The sequence below is a fragment of the Hemiscyllium ocellatum genome, chromosome 34 (assembly GCF_020745735.1).
Source record: "Hemiscyllium ocellatum isolate sHemOce1 chromosome 34, sHemOce1.pat.X.cur, whole genome shotgun sequence".
Taxonomy (NCBI): Eukaryota; Metazoa; Chordata; class Chondrichthyes; order Orectolobiformes; family Hemiscylliidae; genus Hemiscyllium; species Hemiscyllium ocellatum.
Genome location: NC_083434.1, coordinates 40,516,905 through 40,536,238, shown reverse-complemented (window position 1 = coordinate 40,536,238; position 19,334 = coordinate 40,516,905). Strand labels below are relative to the sequence as shown.

Below are 19,334 nucleotides of genomic sequence, written 5' to 3'. Positions count from 1 at the left end.
TTTATCATTTGCACACATTCTGTGCTTAAGAATTGGCCCTGAAACGTTTCATAGCTACATACATGAAATTCTGCTATATATATCGTGCGTTGCTAACCTTAACAATTTATGTGAATAAGTTTGGCATAATTTCTATCTTCCGAGTTAACCCAGCGTGCTCTCAAATCTTTTTCTTTGATGAATCAGCAGCCAAATAACAAGGGCATGCTTGTAGTAAATTGCATCAAATAGATTGAGAGAACTGCAGGCAACCTAAGAGAATTCTTTATCTTACAGTAACCTGGAAATGAATGGATTCAGAAATTTTTTATTTCACACTAAAACAAAATACTGTGGTTGATGGGGAAGTTGAAATAATGCTGGGAATACTCAGCATTGGGAATGAAACAAGTTAAATTGCAGTGAGCCAGCACTGGCTTGATAAGTGAGTGCTTTTTGTGTTAGAAGCATTTTATCATTCTGTGATAGTTCAGATGCCTTCTGAGGAGAGAGAGAGAGAGAGAGAGATTGATGACTTTTTGTCAGAACCGATTTTAAAACATTGATCCTGTTCCTCCCTTCATAAGATGCTGCCAGACCTGTTGAGATTTTCCAGCAATATCTGTGCTTACGAACTATTACATTCATTTTTATTTCCTTCAGCACTTTGAGATTAAAGCTGAATTGGCATTTGAATGGCAGTGGGTGGGACACCCTATATACAATCAGGTGGACACACATGGTTATTTATGTTCTTTGTAGGAGTTGAAGCGAGGAAGGTCTAATAAATTTGACACCTCACTGAAAAAAAGTGACGTTTTTAATCAGGCTTGATTTTTCTTTCAGATAAAGAAGCAAGCAACAACATTTACTTATAATGTAAAATGTTCAAAAACACAGTAACAAGTGCATAATCAGTTCAATCTATCACCTGTTAAGTGCAATTCCTACTCTCTGCCTCGCTGTCTCACACAGAGTTGCTTTGTCAGACTTCACCAGAACTAAAACGTTAATAGAGAATCTTTTAACTGGCTCAAAACTCAGCCACTTGCACAATAAAGTGGTCCAATGCTTGACTAGCAATTTAAATACTCAGACTTTGAGGGTATAGGGTCAAGTCCCTGGCATGTGAATGAGTTTTAAAAATCTGGAGTATACAGCTAGTATTAGTGATGGTGACTATGAAACTATCATCAGTAAATGCCCATCTAGTTCACTAATGCCCTTCCGGGAAGGCAATCTAATGTTGTTACACACGGCCTACATGTGACTCCAGACCTACAGCAATGTGCTGGACCCTTAACCACCCTCAAACATAGCTGAGCAAATCACGAAATTTGAAATAAAAATTACAAAATGCAATATCCCTCGTCCGAAGCTGATGACCAGCTGAAATGTTAACTCTGTTCTTTCCTCCACAGCTGCTGCCAGACCTGCTGAGTATTCTCAAGGGCAATTAGGGATGGGCCATAAATGCTTGCTACACCAGCTATGCACATAATCCATGAAAGAATTATAAAACCTTGCTGAATATTTCCAGCATTTTCTGAATATCTCTCAGATATCCTGCATCTGTAGAATTCTTCTTTCCTGCCAACTATATTTTTTTGACATGCTTCAAGTCAAAATCTTACAAACCATCCTAAAAAGTAACATCTTGTAATATGGTTAGACTGAAATATCCTGTGAGAGATCATCCAGATGGATGAAAGGCACCATCGACAGAGTCAGAGAGCTACAACACAGAAAAAGCCCCGTTGTTTCACCTTGTTAAAGGCAGCCACCTAACTAACTGAATCCCATCTTCCAGCACATGGCCCATAGCCTTGTATACCCTTCCTGAAGGGCTTGTGCCCGAAACGCTGATTCTCCTATTGTCTGACTGCTGTGCTTTTCCTGCACCACACACTCAACTCTTGCCATCACATAGAGTCATAGAGATGTACAGCACAGAAACAGACCCTTCAATCCAACCTGTCCATGCCGACCAGATATCCCAACCCAATCTAGTCCCACCTGTCAGAGCCCAGATTATATCCCTCCAAGCCCTCCCTATTCATATGCCCATCCAAATGCCTCTTAAATGTTGCAATCTTACTAGCCTCCACCACTTCCTCTCACAGCTCATTCTATACACGTACCACCTTCTGTGTGAAAAAATTGCCCTTTAGGTCTCTTTTATGTCTTTCCCCTCTCACCCTAAACCTATGCCCTCTAGTTCTGGACTCCCTGACTGCAGGGAAAAGACTTTCTCTATTTACCCTATCCATGCCCCTCATAATTTTGTAAACCTCTATAAGGTCACCTCTCAGCCTCCGACGCTCCAGGGAAAACATCCCCAGCCTGTTCAGCCTCTCCCTGTAGCTCAAATCCTCCAACCCTGGCGACATCCTTGTAGCTCTTTTCTGAACCCTTTCAAGTTTCACAATATCTTTCCAATAGGAAGGAGACCAATACTTCTTAAATGTTATGAGGATTTCTTTCCTCTACCACCCTTACTGACAGTGAGTTCCAGATGCCCACCAACCTCTGGGTGAAATTGTTTTCTCTCAGATCTCCTCTGAATGTCCTGCCCATCAGCTTAAATCTACCCCCCCTCAGTCACTGATCCTTCCATCAACAGGGAAGGTTTATTCTTGTCCACCCTATCCATGCCCCTCTTAATTGTACACCTCTCAATCATGTCCTCTCTCAACTTCCTCTATTCTAAGGAAGACAACCCCAGTGAGTCCAGTCTCTTTGTCACTGAAATTCTCCATCCCAGGCAACATCTTAGTGAACCCACTAGATACTGGAAATTTGAAATAGTAAATGCAAAATAGTGCCCCCTCTGATCACTAGCTAAAAGGTTAACTCTTTTTCTCCTTCCACAGCTGTTGCCTGACCTGCTGGATATTCTCTGCATTTTAAAATCAGAAGAAATAGGAGCAGGAGTGGGCCATTCAGCCCTTTGAGCCTATCCCACTATTCTATATGATCATGGCTGATCTGATTGTGGCCTGCCTCCATTTTCCTGTCTGTCCATGCCCAACCCCACTGTAACCCTTGACTTCGTTCTCCATCTAAAATTCGTCTAACTCAACCTTGAATATACTCAATGACTCAACCTTTACCATCCTCCTCAGAGAAATCCAAGAATTACTGACCCCCAGAAAATAAACTTTTCCCTCATGAATGGTAGACCCCTTTATTCTGAAAAAGTGTTCCCTCGTCCTCCATGGGGTGAGACATCCCCTCAAGCACCTGCTCTGTCAAGCCCTTTCGGAATCTTATACATTTTTGAAAGGTCACCTCTTCTCATTCTAAATTCCGATGAGTATCGGCCGAACTTGCTCAGCCTTCTTTCGCAACACGTCTCCTTCATTTCAAGAATCAGTCAAGTAAACCTTCGCTGATCTGTCCCAATGCAGACATGTCCTTCCTTCTGTCAGGAGATGAAAACCATACATGGATAAACCACAAGATGTAGTAGGAGAGGTGGGACATTCGGCCTGCCAAATCAACTCCATCATTCATGACTGATCTGATAATCCCCAACTCAACTTATTTGCCTTTTCCCCACAGCTGTTGATTCCCTGGCTGACTGATTAAAAATCTGTCTAGCTCAGCCTCGAATATATAATGACCCATCCTCGAGAGCCTTCTGCAGTAAAGGTTCCACAGACACACTACATTCGGAGAGAAAAACATTCTCCTTATCTCTGTCTTAAATGGGTGACCCCTTGCTCTGAGACTTTGCCCTCTGGCCTTAGACACTCCTACAAGGGGAAGTTAACTTTTCCACAGTCAGTTTTCTATTTTATTTTCTAATTAACTTTTGTGGAAGCATGCTGTTGACAACTTTACCATTGCACTGTTGTAGTCAAACTATTTTACAAGATAACTGAGACACAGATTGCCCCTTGTGATGCCAGTGAGTCTGTGCTCAAGGTTGGTTATTAAATCCTTTTTCCCACCTATTTCTCTCAAGTGTCAGTCTCTGGTGTATGAATTTGGCAGAGGATCGTCTAGCTGAAAATCCAGGGAATGAAACATCCAATATGTCTGTTCTCCTTCATTTATATCAGTGCTAAAACTTCACCATATATTTCTAAACCAGGCTGCAGCTTCTTGGACATAAAGCATTTTCTCTCTTTTTTTAAATAAAGGAGACTTTGGAGTTTCTCGCCTCCTGATGGGCTCGTGTGACCTGGCAACAACTTTCACTGGAACACCTTACTATATGAGTCCAGAGGTCCTCAGTCACCAGGGTTACAATTCCAAGTCTGACATATGGTGAGTGGGTAGTTTGTGTGTACTGATGGAATTAGTTTCCAGGCTGGCAGGCTTTGACAATGTGTGTCTACATTTACATTAGTCCCAGTTTCATTTAGCCTATCATTTCATTGAGATTAACCTGGCGAAGGAAGGTTCATTTATTTTGTTAACCCGTTCACAAATCATTCCTTGTTCAACAGGGACTCTATCTCCAGCGTCAGGTGGAGGCTGGTTTCTTGTCTAAAATTGTATGATAAAGGTATGTAAGGATCTCCAGGCAATTCAGCCCCTACACTTGTCTTGAGACACTCTTGATCTTTTCCTTTCCCACAATGACAAGTCTTTAACTAGAAACTCAATGCATTACACCCACTCTGTAGTCAAATATGTCAGGGCTCCAAAATGCTGCATCTCCCTCCCAACTGCAGTGGTTAGTGCATTAAAGGCGCATTATATAGCATTATCACTTTGGAATTTTAACCTTGAATTGTAATAAGATAGATAAGTGGTTTCAGTTCTGAGAAGTCTTTTTTTTAAGAAGTCATAAAGTCATTTTGGAACAGTGAACTAGAGATATAAAATACAGCATTTCCAAGAAGGCATGCAACTTCTGTTAGGGTGCCCAGCAGGATATCTGTGGTGTTAACTGAGGAAGTGTTTAGATAGTTGAAATGTTGTGACATTTGGAGAGAACAGACCAGAAGAAGGTTAGGTTAGAATAAAGTTGAAGTTCAGAACAGTTTCATGCTGACAGAAGGGTTTTAGTTTGTAAATCTCCAAGCCATGAGAGATTATGTAGAGGTTTTCAAGCTGTGGGGGATCTGTTAGAAGTTTATAAAATGATGAGAGAATGGATAAGGTAGATGGTCATTGCGTAATAGTCATTGCGTAATAGTCATACAGCACAGAAACTGATCCTTCAGCCCAATTCGTCCATGCCGACCAAGGTTCCTAAACTGAACGACTCCCATTTGCCTGGGTTTGGCCCACATCCCTCTAACCTTTCCTATCCATGTACCAGTCCAAATATCTTTTAAATTTTGCAATTGTACCTGCCTCTACCATTTTCTCCGGCAGTTCATTCCATATGCGCACCACCCTCTGTGAAAAAGTTGCCCCTCAGGTCCCTTTGAAATCTTTTCCCTCTTACCTTTAAACCTAAGGGTCAAAAGGCCTGTGCCTGTGATGTACTGTTTTGTAATCTATGTTCTGTGTTCTGTCAAAACTGAAAGTCGGTTAGGTCATTAGAACCGGAAATAAGTGTTTATGCCATTATGACTCAAGAGTCAGTTAAGTAAAGAATACAGTTAAGCTGAAGTGACCCTTCACTGGGATTAATTATCTGTAAAGGATATTGCTGGGAAATAGGTTGAAATATTGTTTAATAAAAGTAAAATGCACTGGATGCTAGAAATCTGACTTAAAACAGAAACACAGCAGGTCTGGCGGCATCTGTGGTGCAGCAGGGAACAGTTAATGTTTTAAGTCAGATATGACTATTCTTCTGAACTGAAGGAGGGCTAAAAATGATGGTTTTATGGTGTTGGCAAAGTGGGAGGATGAGGGAAGATGCCAGAAGCAAAAGACATAGGGCAGGGAATGTCTAAGCAAAATGGAGGACAGTGTCCATGCTCTGAAGTGGTTCAGCTCAATGTTGAGACCTGAAGACTGTAAAGCAAAACTTTGCATTGCAGTTTCTGTTAAAATCTTTCTCTACTGTCGTATATATCTTTATTTGTTTGTTCTTTTCATGTAATAAACTTGTGCTCTTTTTTTAAAGAACAATGGCTGCCTTGTCTGAATATGCTCAGTGACTAAGCACCACAGTTAGCAACTGCACAAATTAACCTTATGGTCTATCAAGCCAGTTTTCATTCTGATATCTAACTTGTCCAGTATTACGATCAGTTGTGATCATAATAACATTAGCTCTCTAATAGGAAGACTAAAGCTATTGTCCTTGGGCCCCCACTAAACATTCTGCAACTATGTCATTAATTCTATTTTCTTCCCTTGGTCTTTTTGTACGTTATATTGTAGCCTCGCTTAGGCATCACCTCTGGTAAACATTACTGTGTAAGGACATGAAAGGGTTGACTGACATTGCGATATAAGCTCTGCCTAGCAGGGTATAAAGGATTGTCTCTAGGAGGAGTTAACCAGCACTGTGTGAAAATCTTTCAGCAGTAGTAATGGAAGCTGACTCTTAAGTTGAGTCATGTCTCACAAGATACAGTCGTGTTTCTTTGATGTAATGCAATTGGCCATTAAGTTCTGTATAATAAACCTGATCATTATGTTTGAGCCTATGTGTGGCTGTCCTTTCCCACATCTGTAGTTTAGACTAATACCAGCTAATACCAACTACGATTGGTGGTGAAGTTCACAAAGCTTCTCAGTCGCAGCATTATAATAATAATGATCCATAGTGTTTTCCCAACCTGAAAGGTACAACCTCCTGTGTTCATCTCCTAAGTATTCATCTCCGTTCATTTCTGAAAATCTCTCTCAACATTCCCATCATGTTGATTCTGGCTATGAGCTCTCCAGTATTCTCTTTCCTAACTTCATCACACTGTTGTCTGCAAACCCGACAACACTTCTTGAACCATTCTGCCCATTTATCTCCGTGTGTCTCCTTAGCAACCACCTCTTTCACCAGTTCCTCAGTCAATTTTCCAAAGGTCTTCAGTCCTCAGCAGACAGTAATACAACTTGAGGGACAGGGCTGCTAGTCAGTCAAGGTGATTGGTTTGTGATGTTCAGAAGGGATTTCTAGCTTTGTAACTCAACGGCAGTAAGGGACCAGTGATTGGGGAAGGGGTCAAGTGAGGCTGCTGTGGGACTTGCAATGGATCTTGCAGTTGGTGGTGTTTGCATGTGTCTGCTGTCCCGAGGATTGTTGGAGGGGGACACGGGGGGAGTCGAAAGTTTCAAAGGTGTTGGCAAAGGCGCATCACTGCTCTGAGCTCATCCAGACTTTGTACCTGGCGCACTGTGTGCATTTTCAGCTTGCTTATCTGAGGAAGGATGTTCTGGCTCTGGAGGAGTTGCTAAGAAGGATTGCCAGACTGATTCCTAAGATGGCAGGATAGACATACAAAAGAGATACTGGATTGGTTCGGATTATATTCACCAGGGTTTAGAAGAATTGGAGGAAAGGTGGGTGGTGAATGGCTCTCATAGAAAATTCCAACAGGATTAGACAGGGTAAACCATCACAGGAAGGATGTTCCTGATGATCAGGCAGCCCAGAACCAGCCATCACAATCTGAGGTTATGGGGTAGTCCATTTCAGGCTGAAATGAGAAGAACCATCTTCACCCAGAGAGTGGGGAGCCTGTGGAATTCTCTGCCAAAGAAAGCAGTTAAGGCCAAAACACTGAATGTTTTCAAGAAGGAATTAGATATAGTTTTTGGGGTTAAAGGGATCAATAGACAATAGACAATAGGTGCAGGAGTAGGCCATTCAGCCCTTCAAGCCTGCACCGCCATTCAATATGATCATGGCTGATCATTCCTAATTAGTATCCTCTTCCTGCCTTATCTCCATAACCCTATATTCCACTATCTTTGAGAGCTCTAGCCAACTCTTTCTTAAATGAATCCAAAGACTGGGCCTCCACTGCCTTCTGGGGCAGAGCATTCCACACAGCCACCACTCTCTGGGTGAAGAAGTTTCTCCTCATCTCTGTCCTAAATGGTCTACCCTGTATTTTTAATCTGTGTCTTCTGGTTCGGCACTCACCCATCAGCGGAAACATGTTTCCTGCTGCCAGAGTGTCCAATCCTTTCATAATCTTATATGTCTCAATTAGATCCCCTCTCAGTCTTCTAAACTCAAGGGTATACAAGCCCAGTTGCTTCAGTCATTCAGTGTAAGGTAATCCTGCCATTCCAGGAATTGACCCCGTGAACCTACGCTGCACTCCCTCAATAGCCAGAATGTCTTTCCTCAAATTTGGAGACCAGAACTGTACACAGTACTCCAGGTGTGGTCTTACCAGTGCCCTGTACAGCACCTCTTTGCTTCTATATTCAATTCCTCTTGTTGTGAAGGCCAGCATGCTATTAGTCTTCTTCACTATCTGCTGTACCTGCATGCTTGCCTTCATTGACTGGTGTACAAGAACACCCAGATCTCTCTGTGCTGCCTCTTTACCTAAATTGATTCCATTGAGATAGTAATCTGGTTTCCTGTTCTTGCCACCAAAGTGGATAACCATACATTTGTCCACATTAAACTGCATCTGCCATGCATCTGCCCACTCACCTAACTTGTCCAGGTCACCCTGTAATCTCCTAACATCCTCATCACATTTCACCCTGCCACCCAGCTTTGTATCATCAGCAAATTTGCTAATGTTATTGCTGATACCATCTTCTATATCATTTACATACATTGTAAAAAGCTGCGGTCCCAGCACGGATCCCTGAGGTACCCCACTGGTCACTGCCTGCCATTCTGAAATGGAGCTGTTTATCACTACCCTTTGTTTCCTATCAGCCAACCAATTTTCAATCCAATCTAGTACTTTGCCCCCAATACCATGCTCCCTAATTTTACTCACTAACCTCCTGTGTGGGACTTTATCAAAAGCTTTCTGAAAGTCCAGGTACACTACATCTACTGGATCTCCCTTGTCCATCTTCAGAGTTACATCGTCAAAAAATTCAAGAAGATTAGTCAAGTATGATTTCCCCTTCATAAATCCATGCTGACTCTGTCCTAACCTGTTACTACTATCCAGATGTGCCGTAATTTCATCCTTTATAATAGACTCCAGCATCTTTCCCAGACTAACTGGTCTATAATTTCCTGCTTTCTCTCTCCCACCTTTCTTAAAAAGTGGTATAACATTAGCCACCCTCCAATCCTCAGGAACCGACCCCGAATCTATTGAACTCTGGAAAATAATCACCAACGCATCCACAATTTCCCGAGCCACCTCCTTCAGTACCCTGGGATGTAGACCATCAGGCCCCGGAGACTTATCAACCTTCAGACCTAACAGTCTCTCCAACACCAAAGTCCTGGCAAATATAGATTCCCTTAAGTTCAGGTCCTTCAGCCACTGTTACCTCAGGGAGATTGCTTGTGTCTTCCCCAGTGAACACAGATCTGAAGTATCCATTTAATTCTTCTGCCATTTCTTTGTTCCCCGTAATATATTCACCTGTTTCTGTCTTCAAGGGCCCAATTTTAGTCCTAACCATTTTTTTGCCTTGCACATACTTAAAAAAGCTTTTACTATCCTCCTTTATATTATTGGCCAGTTTACCTTCGTACCTTATTTTTCCTCTGCGTATTTCCTTCTTAGTAATCCTCTGTTGCTCTTTAAAAGCTTCCCAGTCCTCTGTTTTCCCACTTATCTTTGCTATGTTATACTTTTTCTCTTTTAACTTTATATGTTTCTTAACTTCCCTCGTCAGCCACGGCCGCCCATGTCTCCTCCTAGGATCTTTCTTCCTTTTAGGAATGAACTGATCCTGCAACTTCTGCATTATACACAGAAATATCCGCCATTGTTCCTCCACGGTCATCCCTGCTAAGGTATTGCACCATTGAGCTTTGTACTGTCATTTCTGACTGTACCGTCTCCACCTCAACTTGCAGATTGAAGCTTAATGTATTATGGTCACTACTTCCCAATGGCTCCTTCACTTCGAGGTCTCTGACCAATTCTGGTTCGTTACACAATACCAGATCCAGAATTGCCTTCTCCCTTGTCGGCTCCAGCACCAGCTGCTCTAAGAATGCTCTAAGAATCAAAGGGTATGGGGAGAAAACGAGAACAGGGACTGAGTTAAATGATGATGCATGATCACATTGAATAGAGGAGCTGGCTTGAAGGGCCGAACAGCCTACTCCAGCTGCTTTTTCAATATTTCTGTCTTTTGTCTTAGTGTTACCTATCTGTAAAATGAAAGCAAAACTCATTGCAAAACCATTTTAGCATCACTATTTTGAGCTTAAATTGTTTGGCACTCTATTTACTACTTTTCAGTGTAATGAATTGAGGAATTATAAAGTGCTTTCACATTGCAAGAGAAGTTCTGCCCCTTTTCATCCTCCCCTCTTGTTCTCATTTCACCCGTTACATATTTCTATATAGCTTTTATGAAACTACTCCCACTGCTGTTTCTTATGTTTTATAAAATGCAGGTTGGAATGAATCCAAATGTCTGGTTCTTGACTCTGTTTTGAAATTCCAGCTGCAGAATCTCTGGGTCATGAGCCTGTGCGTTGAATTACCAAGCCAGTAACAGTCCCACTGTGCATCTGCTCCCACACCAATATGTACACAGCAAGCTCTCACAAGCAGCACTGAGATACCATGCAGATAATCCAGTCTTAGTCAGGATAGCTGTGGACTAAATATCAACAGGAATCTCTCTCTCTTGCTCGACCTGTGAAAGTGCCAGTAATGGTTCTTTTATACCTACCTGAGACAGCAGGCAATGTATTTGCTTGCTGTTCTCTTGTTCATTTTTCATCAATGAGACATTTTATCCTCATCAGATATATAAATGCAAACTATTGTCCAGTAAATTTGTAATTGACATGGACATTAATCCCTTCATCTGCATGGAATGCAAGAACTAATTAATAGGATGCACTTTGAATTCAGTGTAATGCAATTAAACAATTAGATACAATTTATATAAACAGGATAGAATGTGTATCTGTTGTAACCTTAGTTCCTTGGGAATGTTAGTAGATCAATGAATGGGTTAAGACAACCAGAACAAATCCCTCATTACATAAATATTATGGATTGCATCGTTTGCACAGAGCTCTGTGCAACATTACAGTTGTAATTGATATCAGTTCTTCCTGAGACTTGTTTCATGCTTTAACAAGTTGCAAAGCCTTGGGATTCTGGCTCCGTTAGTGAATTGTGAGGACGACACAAGTAATTGCAAATGGCTCTAAATAAGTGAAGTGATATGCGGGTAAAATGTTGGGGTTTAATGTGAGAAACTGAATTTATCCTCTACAGCAGGAAGAATAGAAAAGCTGCTTATTATTTAAATGGAGATGGACTGCAGAATGCTGCTGTAGAAAGGGATCTGTGTGTTTTTGTACATGAATCACAAAATATCAGCATGTATGGACAGCAATTTATAAAGTTATAATGAGTTATAAAGAAAGGCTGGAACTTTTTTCACTGGAGTGTACGAGGTTGAGAGGTGACCTTATAGAAGTCTATAAAATCATGAGGGGTATGGATAGGGTTAATGGTAGGTGTCTTTTCCTTTGGGTGAGGGATTTCATGACTAGGGCAACCTTTTTTAATGTGAGAGATTTAAAGACAAGAGAGGCAAGTTTTTTTCACAGAGGATGGTTCGCATATGGAAAGAACTTCCTGAGGAAGTGGCAAATGTGGTACAATTACAATATTTAAATCACATTTGTATAAGTATATGAATAGGAAAAGTTGGGATGGATTTGGACCAAGAGTAGGCAAGTGGGTCTAGTTTAGTTTGAGATTATGTTCAGCATGGATAGGTTGGACCAAAGGGTCTACTTCCATGCTAATCATGATAGCAAAATGGAATGTTGACCTTTATTGTAAAAGATGGACCATAAATGTAGGGAAGTCTTGCTATGCTATACAGGCATTAGGGAGGCCATACCTAGAATACTGTGTCCAAGTTTCATTAACGTATGTAAGAAGACTTTCTTTTTCGAATCAGTTTAGAGTGTGCTAGCTCAGCTGGGATGAAGGTATTGTCTGATCTTATAGAAACATGTAAGATTCTGAGGGGATTTGACAGGGTAGATGCTGAGAGGATGCTTTCCCGCACTGGAGTACCTAGATCTAAGAGGCAGTTTCAAGAAAACAAGTCTCCAATTGAAGGTGGAGATGAAGAGGTATTTCTTTTCTCAGAGGAATGTTACCATTTTGAATTCTCTACCCCAGAGAGCAATGGTGGCTGTGTGATCAAAAATGTATAAAAGTAAAAAGGTTTCTTTTTAATATCAGAAAGTCAATTTGGAAGAGTGACTTGGATACATCAGTTCCAAGAAAAGGTATGATGACAGTCAAGTGTTTGGCAGAACCCCTGTAGTACAAAATGAATAAAATGTTTATATTGTTGTGTTAATGATGGGCAGAGTAAGCACATTAAGGCATTAGTTTAGTTTTGATTTCAGAAACGAAGCTTCCCGGTTTTAGTTCAGAAGGTAGAAATAGTTTGTTTTAGCTGGGGAATCAAGTCAGTTCAGGGGAACCAGTCACCTCAGCAGAAATGGCTTCTAGTCTGAAGCTTCCAATCCAGGAGAGGTGGTAGAACAGAGAAAGTTGAGGCCATCTGAATTGTGAAAGCTTCCTGTCAGAAGGCCTGGAAAAGAACCATACAAAACAATCTCAACAGTCCAAAACGAAAAAAAAAATTGTAAGATATCAGTTCACTACAGGTGGCACAGTGGTTAGCACTGCTGCCTCACAGCACCAGGGTCCCAGGTTCGAGTCCAGCCTCAGGCGACTGACTGTGTGGAGTTTGCATGTTCTCCCCGTGTCTGCATGGGTTTCTTCCAGGTGCTCCGGTTTCCTCTCACAGTCAGGTGAATTGGCCATGCTAAATTGCCCATAGTGTTAGGTGCATTAGTCAGAGGGAAATAGGTTACTCTTCAGAGGGTTGGTGTGGACATGTTGGGCCGAAGGGCCTGTTTTCACACTGTAGAGATTCTGATCTAAAGTTGAGATAGAATTGATATTTCCCTGGGATTGAATCCCTGTTGGGCGATGTTGGGAAACAGATTGAAATTTTGTGTTGGTATGCACCTCTGGTTTTATTTGTTTTTTTAACTTATTTTGTGTAATAAACTTATGTTCTATTGTTAAAGAATACCTGCAGCCTCACGTGAACACATTCCAGTGATCAACTGCTGAATTGAAAAAAAATCTATCAAACTAGGTTTCATTCTGGAATTTGACTAGAAAAACATTCACTCCCTCCACCATCAATGCCCAGTAGCAGCAGTATGTACTATCTACAAAATGCACAACAGAAATTAACCAAAGATCCTTTATTAGAATCTTCTAAACCCGCGGCTGCTTCCATCTACTCAGTAAAACTCTGTAAAACTAAGCAGAGGGTTCATCAATCTGACTCAACATTAGGACACAGACAGACTTCACAACTGTTGTTAGAAAAGTTGAGCTATCTGAGAACGTAATTTAAAAGAAGTTCTGGGATTTACATTTCAAAGAACAGAAACCAGCATATCCCATTCTAAAAGATGAAAGATTTAATCTAAGATTGTTTAATGTATGACACTGGACTGGACTCCTTTGGGTTTAAATTCTGTGATCATGATTTTATTCTCCCCAGCCACCTGATGGAGTGGCACTCTGAAAGCCAGTGCTTCCAAATAAACCTGTTGGAGCATAACCTGGTATTGTGTGACTTTTAACTTTATCCACCCCAGTCCAACACCAGCTCCTCCAGGTCATTGCTTCCATCTAGGTTGATATGGGTAGCAAATACATGGGATAAACACCACCACCTGCGAGTTTCTATCCAAACAATGCACCATCCTGACTTGGAAACGTAGCAGTGTTTCTTTTTCACTGTTGCTGGATTGGAATCCCAGAATTCCCTCTCGAATGGCATTCTGGGTCTGCCTATAGCACATGGACTGCAGTAGCTTGAGAAGGCAGCTCACCACCACCTTCTGAAGGAATGGGCAATAAACCTTGCCCAAGCCAGTGTCGCCCACATCCCATGTGTAAATTGAAAAATAACTTGTTCAGCATTACCTTCGGCTGGGATCATATCAGCAGGCTGACTGAGTATATTCAAACCTGCGTTTGACAAATTTTTAATTGACCAATTAGGTGGAGACGGGTTGAGGTGGAGGCAGGAAGAAAAGTAGCATTAAGACCACAGTCAGAATACCCATGATTTCATTGAATGTAGACCAGGCTCAAGGGGCTGAATAGCCTACTCCATCTCCTATTTCTTATACAAAAATAAGGGAGTGTTCTCTGACTTTGATCACTCAAAATGGAAAGTTGTGCTGAGTATAAAAAAAATCAAGGAATCTTATCTGTTACATCCAACTCATAAACAGCTAGAAATAAAAGTGAAGACAGGAAACAAAACAAGTCTTTTTTGTGACTAGTAGGTGCAAATATGTTTAAATTATTCCATTCAAATCAAATTGATAAAAGATTCCAATATTACTAGTTAATATTTAATCATTTTACATGAATATTACTTTCTGACTCAGAAAACGAAATGCAATAAAGTCTTTATATTTTATTTCTTTTTCAAGATGTAGGGACAGATGCATTTGCTATTTTCTCCATGAATTGTATATTAAAAAAAGTGTTGGATATATTTTCACATAGCTAGCATTTTTTTAAAGGTGGTTCAGCAGCATTTCTACCTTTTTAAAAATGATGTTCCAGTATTCAGACTGCACCCATTTGCAACCTGACAGTGCTGGACTGAAACCTGCATGGATTGACTCAGTATTGGGCTTGAATGGTCCTGCTCTCTTTCTCTTTCTCTCTCTCTCTCTCTCTCTCTCTCTCTCGCTCTCTCTCTCTCTCTCTCTCCATGTTCCTGTGCTCTCCCTGTGCTCCTGAATAGGTAAACTGCAGAATACAAAAAGGCACATTCACCTCCCTGAAATTCATAAGTAATTACTTATTTTCTGAAAGGCATATTTAAAACAATTATACAGTAATATAATTTAGATTGGAGTCTGATACAACAATGATTATCCTTTTTAACATAAAAAACTGGGCATGGATATTCTGGTTTTGAAGAATTCAACAGACATTTAATACGACCAACTATCATGTACAAGCATTGCATTCCTCAGGCATATAAGTGTCTGGGCTAATATTAGGTTATTAGTTCCAGCAAAGAATGTTTTCAATAGCACTTCACATGATTGTAGAGTAATATGGAGCCTGAGAATTTTATGTCCTATACCATGATACAATGGCGATGTCATGAGCATGTCTCTAAAATGTATACATTAATTACTGACTATGGGACTGCATGAAAGCTCAGGACAGAGGGAGTTAGTCACATGTTGGAGTTAAGTGTTTTCTCTACCTCTTATCAGCAACAGTTCATATATCTAAGAGCTCATGTAACCTTAATGTAGTTGCTAAGGTGTAACAAGTGCATCCTGTTAGCTAAGTCAGCAGTCTCTTTTGCTGAGATGTATTCATGGTCCATCCTCCAGCTCAGACTAATGCACAGCCCCTTAGACCAGTGTTAGAAGGCAGAATTGTGTCAGCACTCTAACCCAACCACAAAGTTGGTGGTATCCAGACATCACAGCAAGGTGACAATGATGGCTTTCCCATCCTGGTTATAACCATTTGGATTATGGTTCTGGCTCTGGGATTTGTTTGTGGATGTGGTTCTGCTTCCTGTTCTGTAATTGAAGGCATCTACCCAGGTAACAGCCAACTGCTGAGGACCCTATCACTCCTGCTGCTTCGGCCTCTTCCTCTGGGTCATTACAGGTACCTCAAGTGAGGTCAGTCTGTTTTTAAAGCGTGCTATAATACATACTCACATGATAACGTTACATACCAGATGGGAATTTGTGACCAGATGGATGCAAGCTGTCAACGTTTTGTTTTTGATGTAAGATGTTTTTTGCCGTATTTCTATAGGTGGCCTGGCATGAATCATAGTTTGCAAGGTATCTGCTTCCAGTGTTGTTGGCAAACTTTCCTTTCAGAAAGATCTAATATGGTTTTTCACTTACTGTTAACAAAAATTCTTTCGAGTAATAAAATGCAGTGTGAGTGAGCATTATGCACGACCTGATCACAAAGCTGTCTATTATCACATTGTGGGCTGATTTTAATTTAATTTTGTTTTATCTTTGGTTAAGCAGCAATTGAATATTTGTTTTGTATTTGCAGGAGTTTTATTCAAATGTTACTTGACATTTATGTTGTAGAAACAGGTGATTTGGCCCAACTGACTGTATTCTCTACCCAAGTCTTTTCCCAGCTTTAGTCATCCAATCTCATTAATTTATCCAGCAACGTTTCTCTCACTCACCTATTCATTCTGGTTCTTCTTAAATGCAACAGCGAAAAAAAAAGTTGGATGCTGGAAATCAGGAAAGTAAACAGAGTGCTAGGAACAGCTGGTGATCAAGCAGCACCTGTGAAAGTTGATGCTTTAGATCAATGGCATTTCATCAGAATTGAGTTCAAAATGACAGATAGCAGACCTGAAACATCTACTCCATTTCTCTTTGCAGAGTCTGTGTGGGTTTCCTCCGGGTGCTCCGGTTTCCTCCCACAGGTCCAAAGATGTGCGGGTCAGGTGAATTGGCCATGCTAAATTGCCCGTAGTGTTAGGTAAGGGGTAAATGTAAGGGTATGGGTGGGTTGCGCTTCGGCGGGTCGGTGTGGACTTGTTGGGCCGAAGGGCCTGTTTCCACACTGTAAGTAATCTAATCTAATCTAATCAGATGTTGTCAACCTACCGAGCAGTCCCACAGTTTACTCCCTCAATTGCATCCACACGGTTTGCCATGGGTTTTGTGCAGCTCATTTTTGTGCTTTATACGCCTGCAAGGATATCATTTCAAAGAAAAAAAAACAAAGAAAGGCTTGCATTTATATAGAATTGTTCGTGGTACTTGCACATTGCAAAGTGCTTTGTAGCTATGAAATACTTTTTGAAGCATTGTTCCTGTTGCAATATGACAGCCAATCAGTTCACAGCAAGCTCCCATGAGTAATAATGTGATAATGACCAGATAGTTCACTCTCTTGTGATGCCACTTGAGGGATAAAGATTGAACTGGAGTGCAGTGATTGGAGTCATAAAATGTGGGTCTGGAAAAGCACAGCTGGTCAGGCAGCATCCGAGGAGCAGGAGAGTCAACATTTCGGACATAAGCCCTTCGAACCAGGGCCAGGTTGATCTTGTTGATTATGAGATCCTTGATTGGGGTTGTTAACCGCTCCCAACCGGGGAGCCCTGGCTGATAGATATAAGCAGGAGATTCCGAAAGTCTCCTCACTCTAGGGACTGGCTTTGAACTAGCTGGTCAGAGCCCAAGTACTGGGCACATGTACATAAAGGGTGACTTGGTGATGGGATACCAGCCTCTGTGCAGTTATTTGGGGACAACTCCACTGCTCTGCTTCAGAATAGAGCCACAGGCTCATGCACCCAAACAGACAGATGGGCACTCAGTTTATCCAAGGACCAGCACTTCCGGCAGTGCAGCACTTTCTCTTAGTTCTGCTCTGAAAGATCACATTTACATCATTTATCTTAAATGGAGGGGGCTCGATGGGCTGAATGGTTGTGTAACATGATTCCATAAAGTCATCCTTTAATCTGCTGTTTTAACATAGAATATGGAACAGTACAGCACAGTACAGGCCCTTCAGCCCCTGATGTTGTGCCGACCTTTTATCCTACTCTAAAATCAAACTAACCTACATACCTTTCTTTTTACTATCATCCATGTGCCTATCCAAGAGTGTCGCTTAAATGTCCTTAATGTATCTGACTTTACTCCCACTGCTGGCATTGCATTCTACACAAACACCACTCTCTGTGTAAAGAACCTACCTCTGACATCTCCCCTATACCTTCCTCCAATCACCTTAAAATAATACCCCCTCGTGATAGCCATTTCCACCCTGAGAAAAGGTCTCTGGCTAGCCACTCTATCTATTCTTCTCATCATCTTGAACACCTTTATCAAGTCACCTCTCATCCTTCACTCCAATGATAAAAACCCTAGCTCCCTCAACCTTTCTTCATAAGACCTGATCAGAAAATTAAAATAGTTATAGCACAGAAGTGTGTTTTGGCCTATTCAACCTCTGCTAGCCCACTGCCAGAGGAACCTCACCATGTCCCACATCCCTGCCCTGTCCATACAGCCTAGCTCGCTTTAGGTGTTTACACTGAATTCCCATTTGAAAACAACAATTGAATCTATCTCCACTGCCCTCTCAGACAGTGCCTTCCAGATTGTTTTCATGGAAATAGCTTCGAAGTAATTCTTCATATTTGTACCAGTGAATCTTCAATTTTCTCTTACTCAGAATTTATACTGATTTGTCATAAATCTCAACTTTTGTTTTCTACATCTTTTGTCAAAGAAGCTCGTGTTTTTAAAAACTTTTTCTATGTTCTTGTTCAATTGAAGTTTTGCTTCTAATATCCCACATGTCCTGCCTTTATCTATCCATGGCTGCTAATTCTTTGCTCATTCACATGCTTAAGACGAGATACAGCAAACATTCACTAGACTGGCCTCTAAGATGACAGAGCTGTCCTAGAATGAGAAGCTGAATAATTAGGGTTATTGTTCTTAGGAACTTAGAAGCTTGAGATGTAACCTCAATGAGATAAACAAGATTCAATGGGGTCTCGACAGGATAGATGCTGAGAGAGTGTTACCCCTGGTTAAACAGTAGGCTTAAAATAAGAGCCAATTGTTTACAATTGACATGAGGAAAATTGCTCTTTTGCTGAGATGTATTCATGGTCCATCCTCCAGCTCAGACTAATGCACAGCCCCTTAGACCAGTGTTGGAAGGCAGAATGGTGTCAGCACTCTAGGGGTGGTATAACGTGGGAAAATATGAGGTTATATGTTTTGGTAGGAAGGATAGAGGAACTGAACATTATTATAATGGAGAAAGGCTGCAGTGCAGTGGAATTTAGGGGTCCTAGTCCGTAAATCACTTAAAGCTAGCATGCAGCTTTTAGTTCAAAGGGAATGGAGTGTGAAAGTAGGGAGGCTTTGCTGAAATATACCAAGCCCTGGAAAACTGTGAATAATTTTACTGAAGAAAAGATGTACTGGTGTTGGAGGCAGGCTAGAGAGAGTTCACTAGACTGATCCCGGGAAAGGAGACTTTTTTTTAATGAGGAGAAGTTGGATAATTTGGGCCTTGAGTTTAGAAGAATTGGAGGAGATCTGAATGAAAACATACAAGATTCTTAGGGCGCTTGATAGAGCAGGTGTGGACAAGTTGTATCTCCTTGTGGGAGAGTCTAGGACCAGAGGCATAATTTTGGAATAAGGAGTCACACATTCAAGACAGAGATGAGGAGGAATTTCTTCT

The 19,334-nt window shown here is 41.2% G+C and overlaps 1 protein-coding gene across 1 annotated transcript in view; it reads left to right on the top strand.

Moving 5' to 3' along the window:
* nek11 (NIMA-related kinase 11) overlaps positions 1-19,334 on the top strand; it is a 292,196-nt gene that overhangs the window by 105,338 nt on the left and 167,524 nt on the right. The window contains exon 5 of the mRNA XM_060850033.1: positions 4,128-4,254. Within this exon, the coding sequence (XP_060706016.1) occupies positions 4,128-4,254 (127 nt within the window). The remainder of the gene's footprint in view (positions 1-4,127; positions 4,255-19,334) is intronic.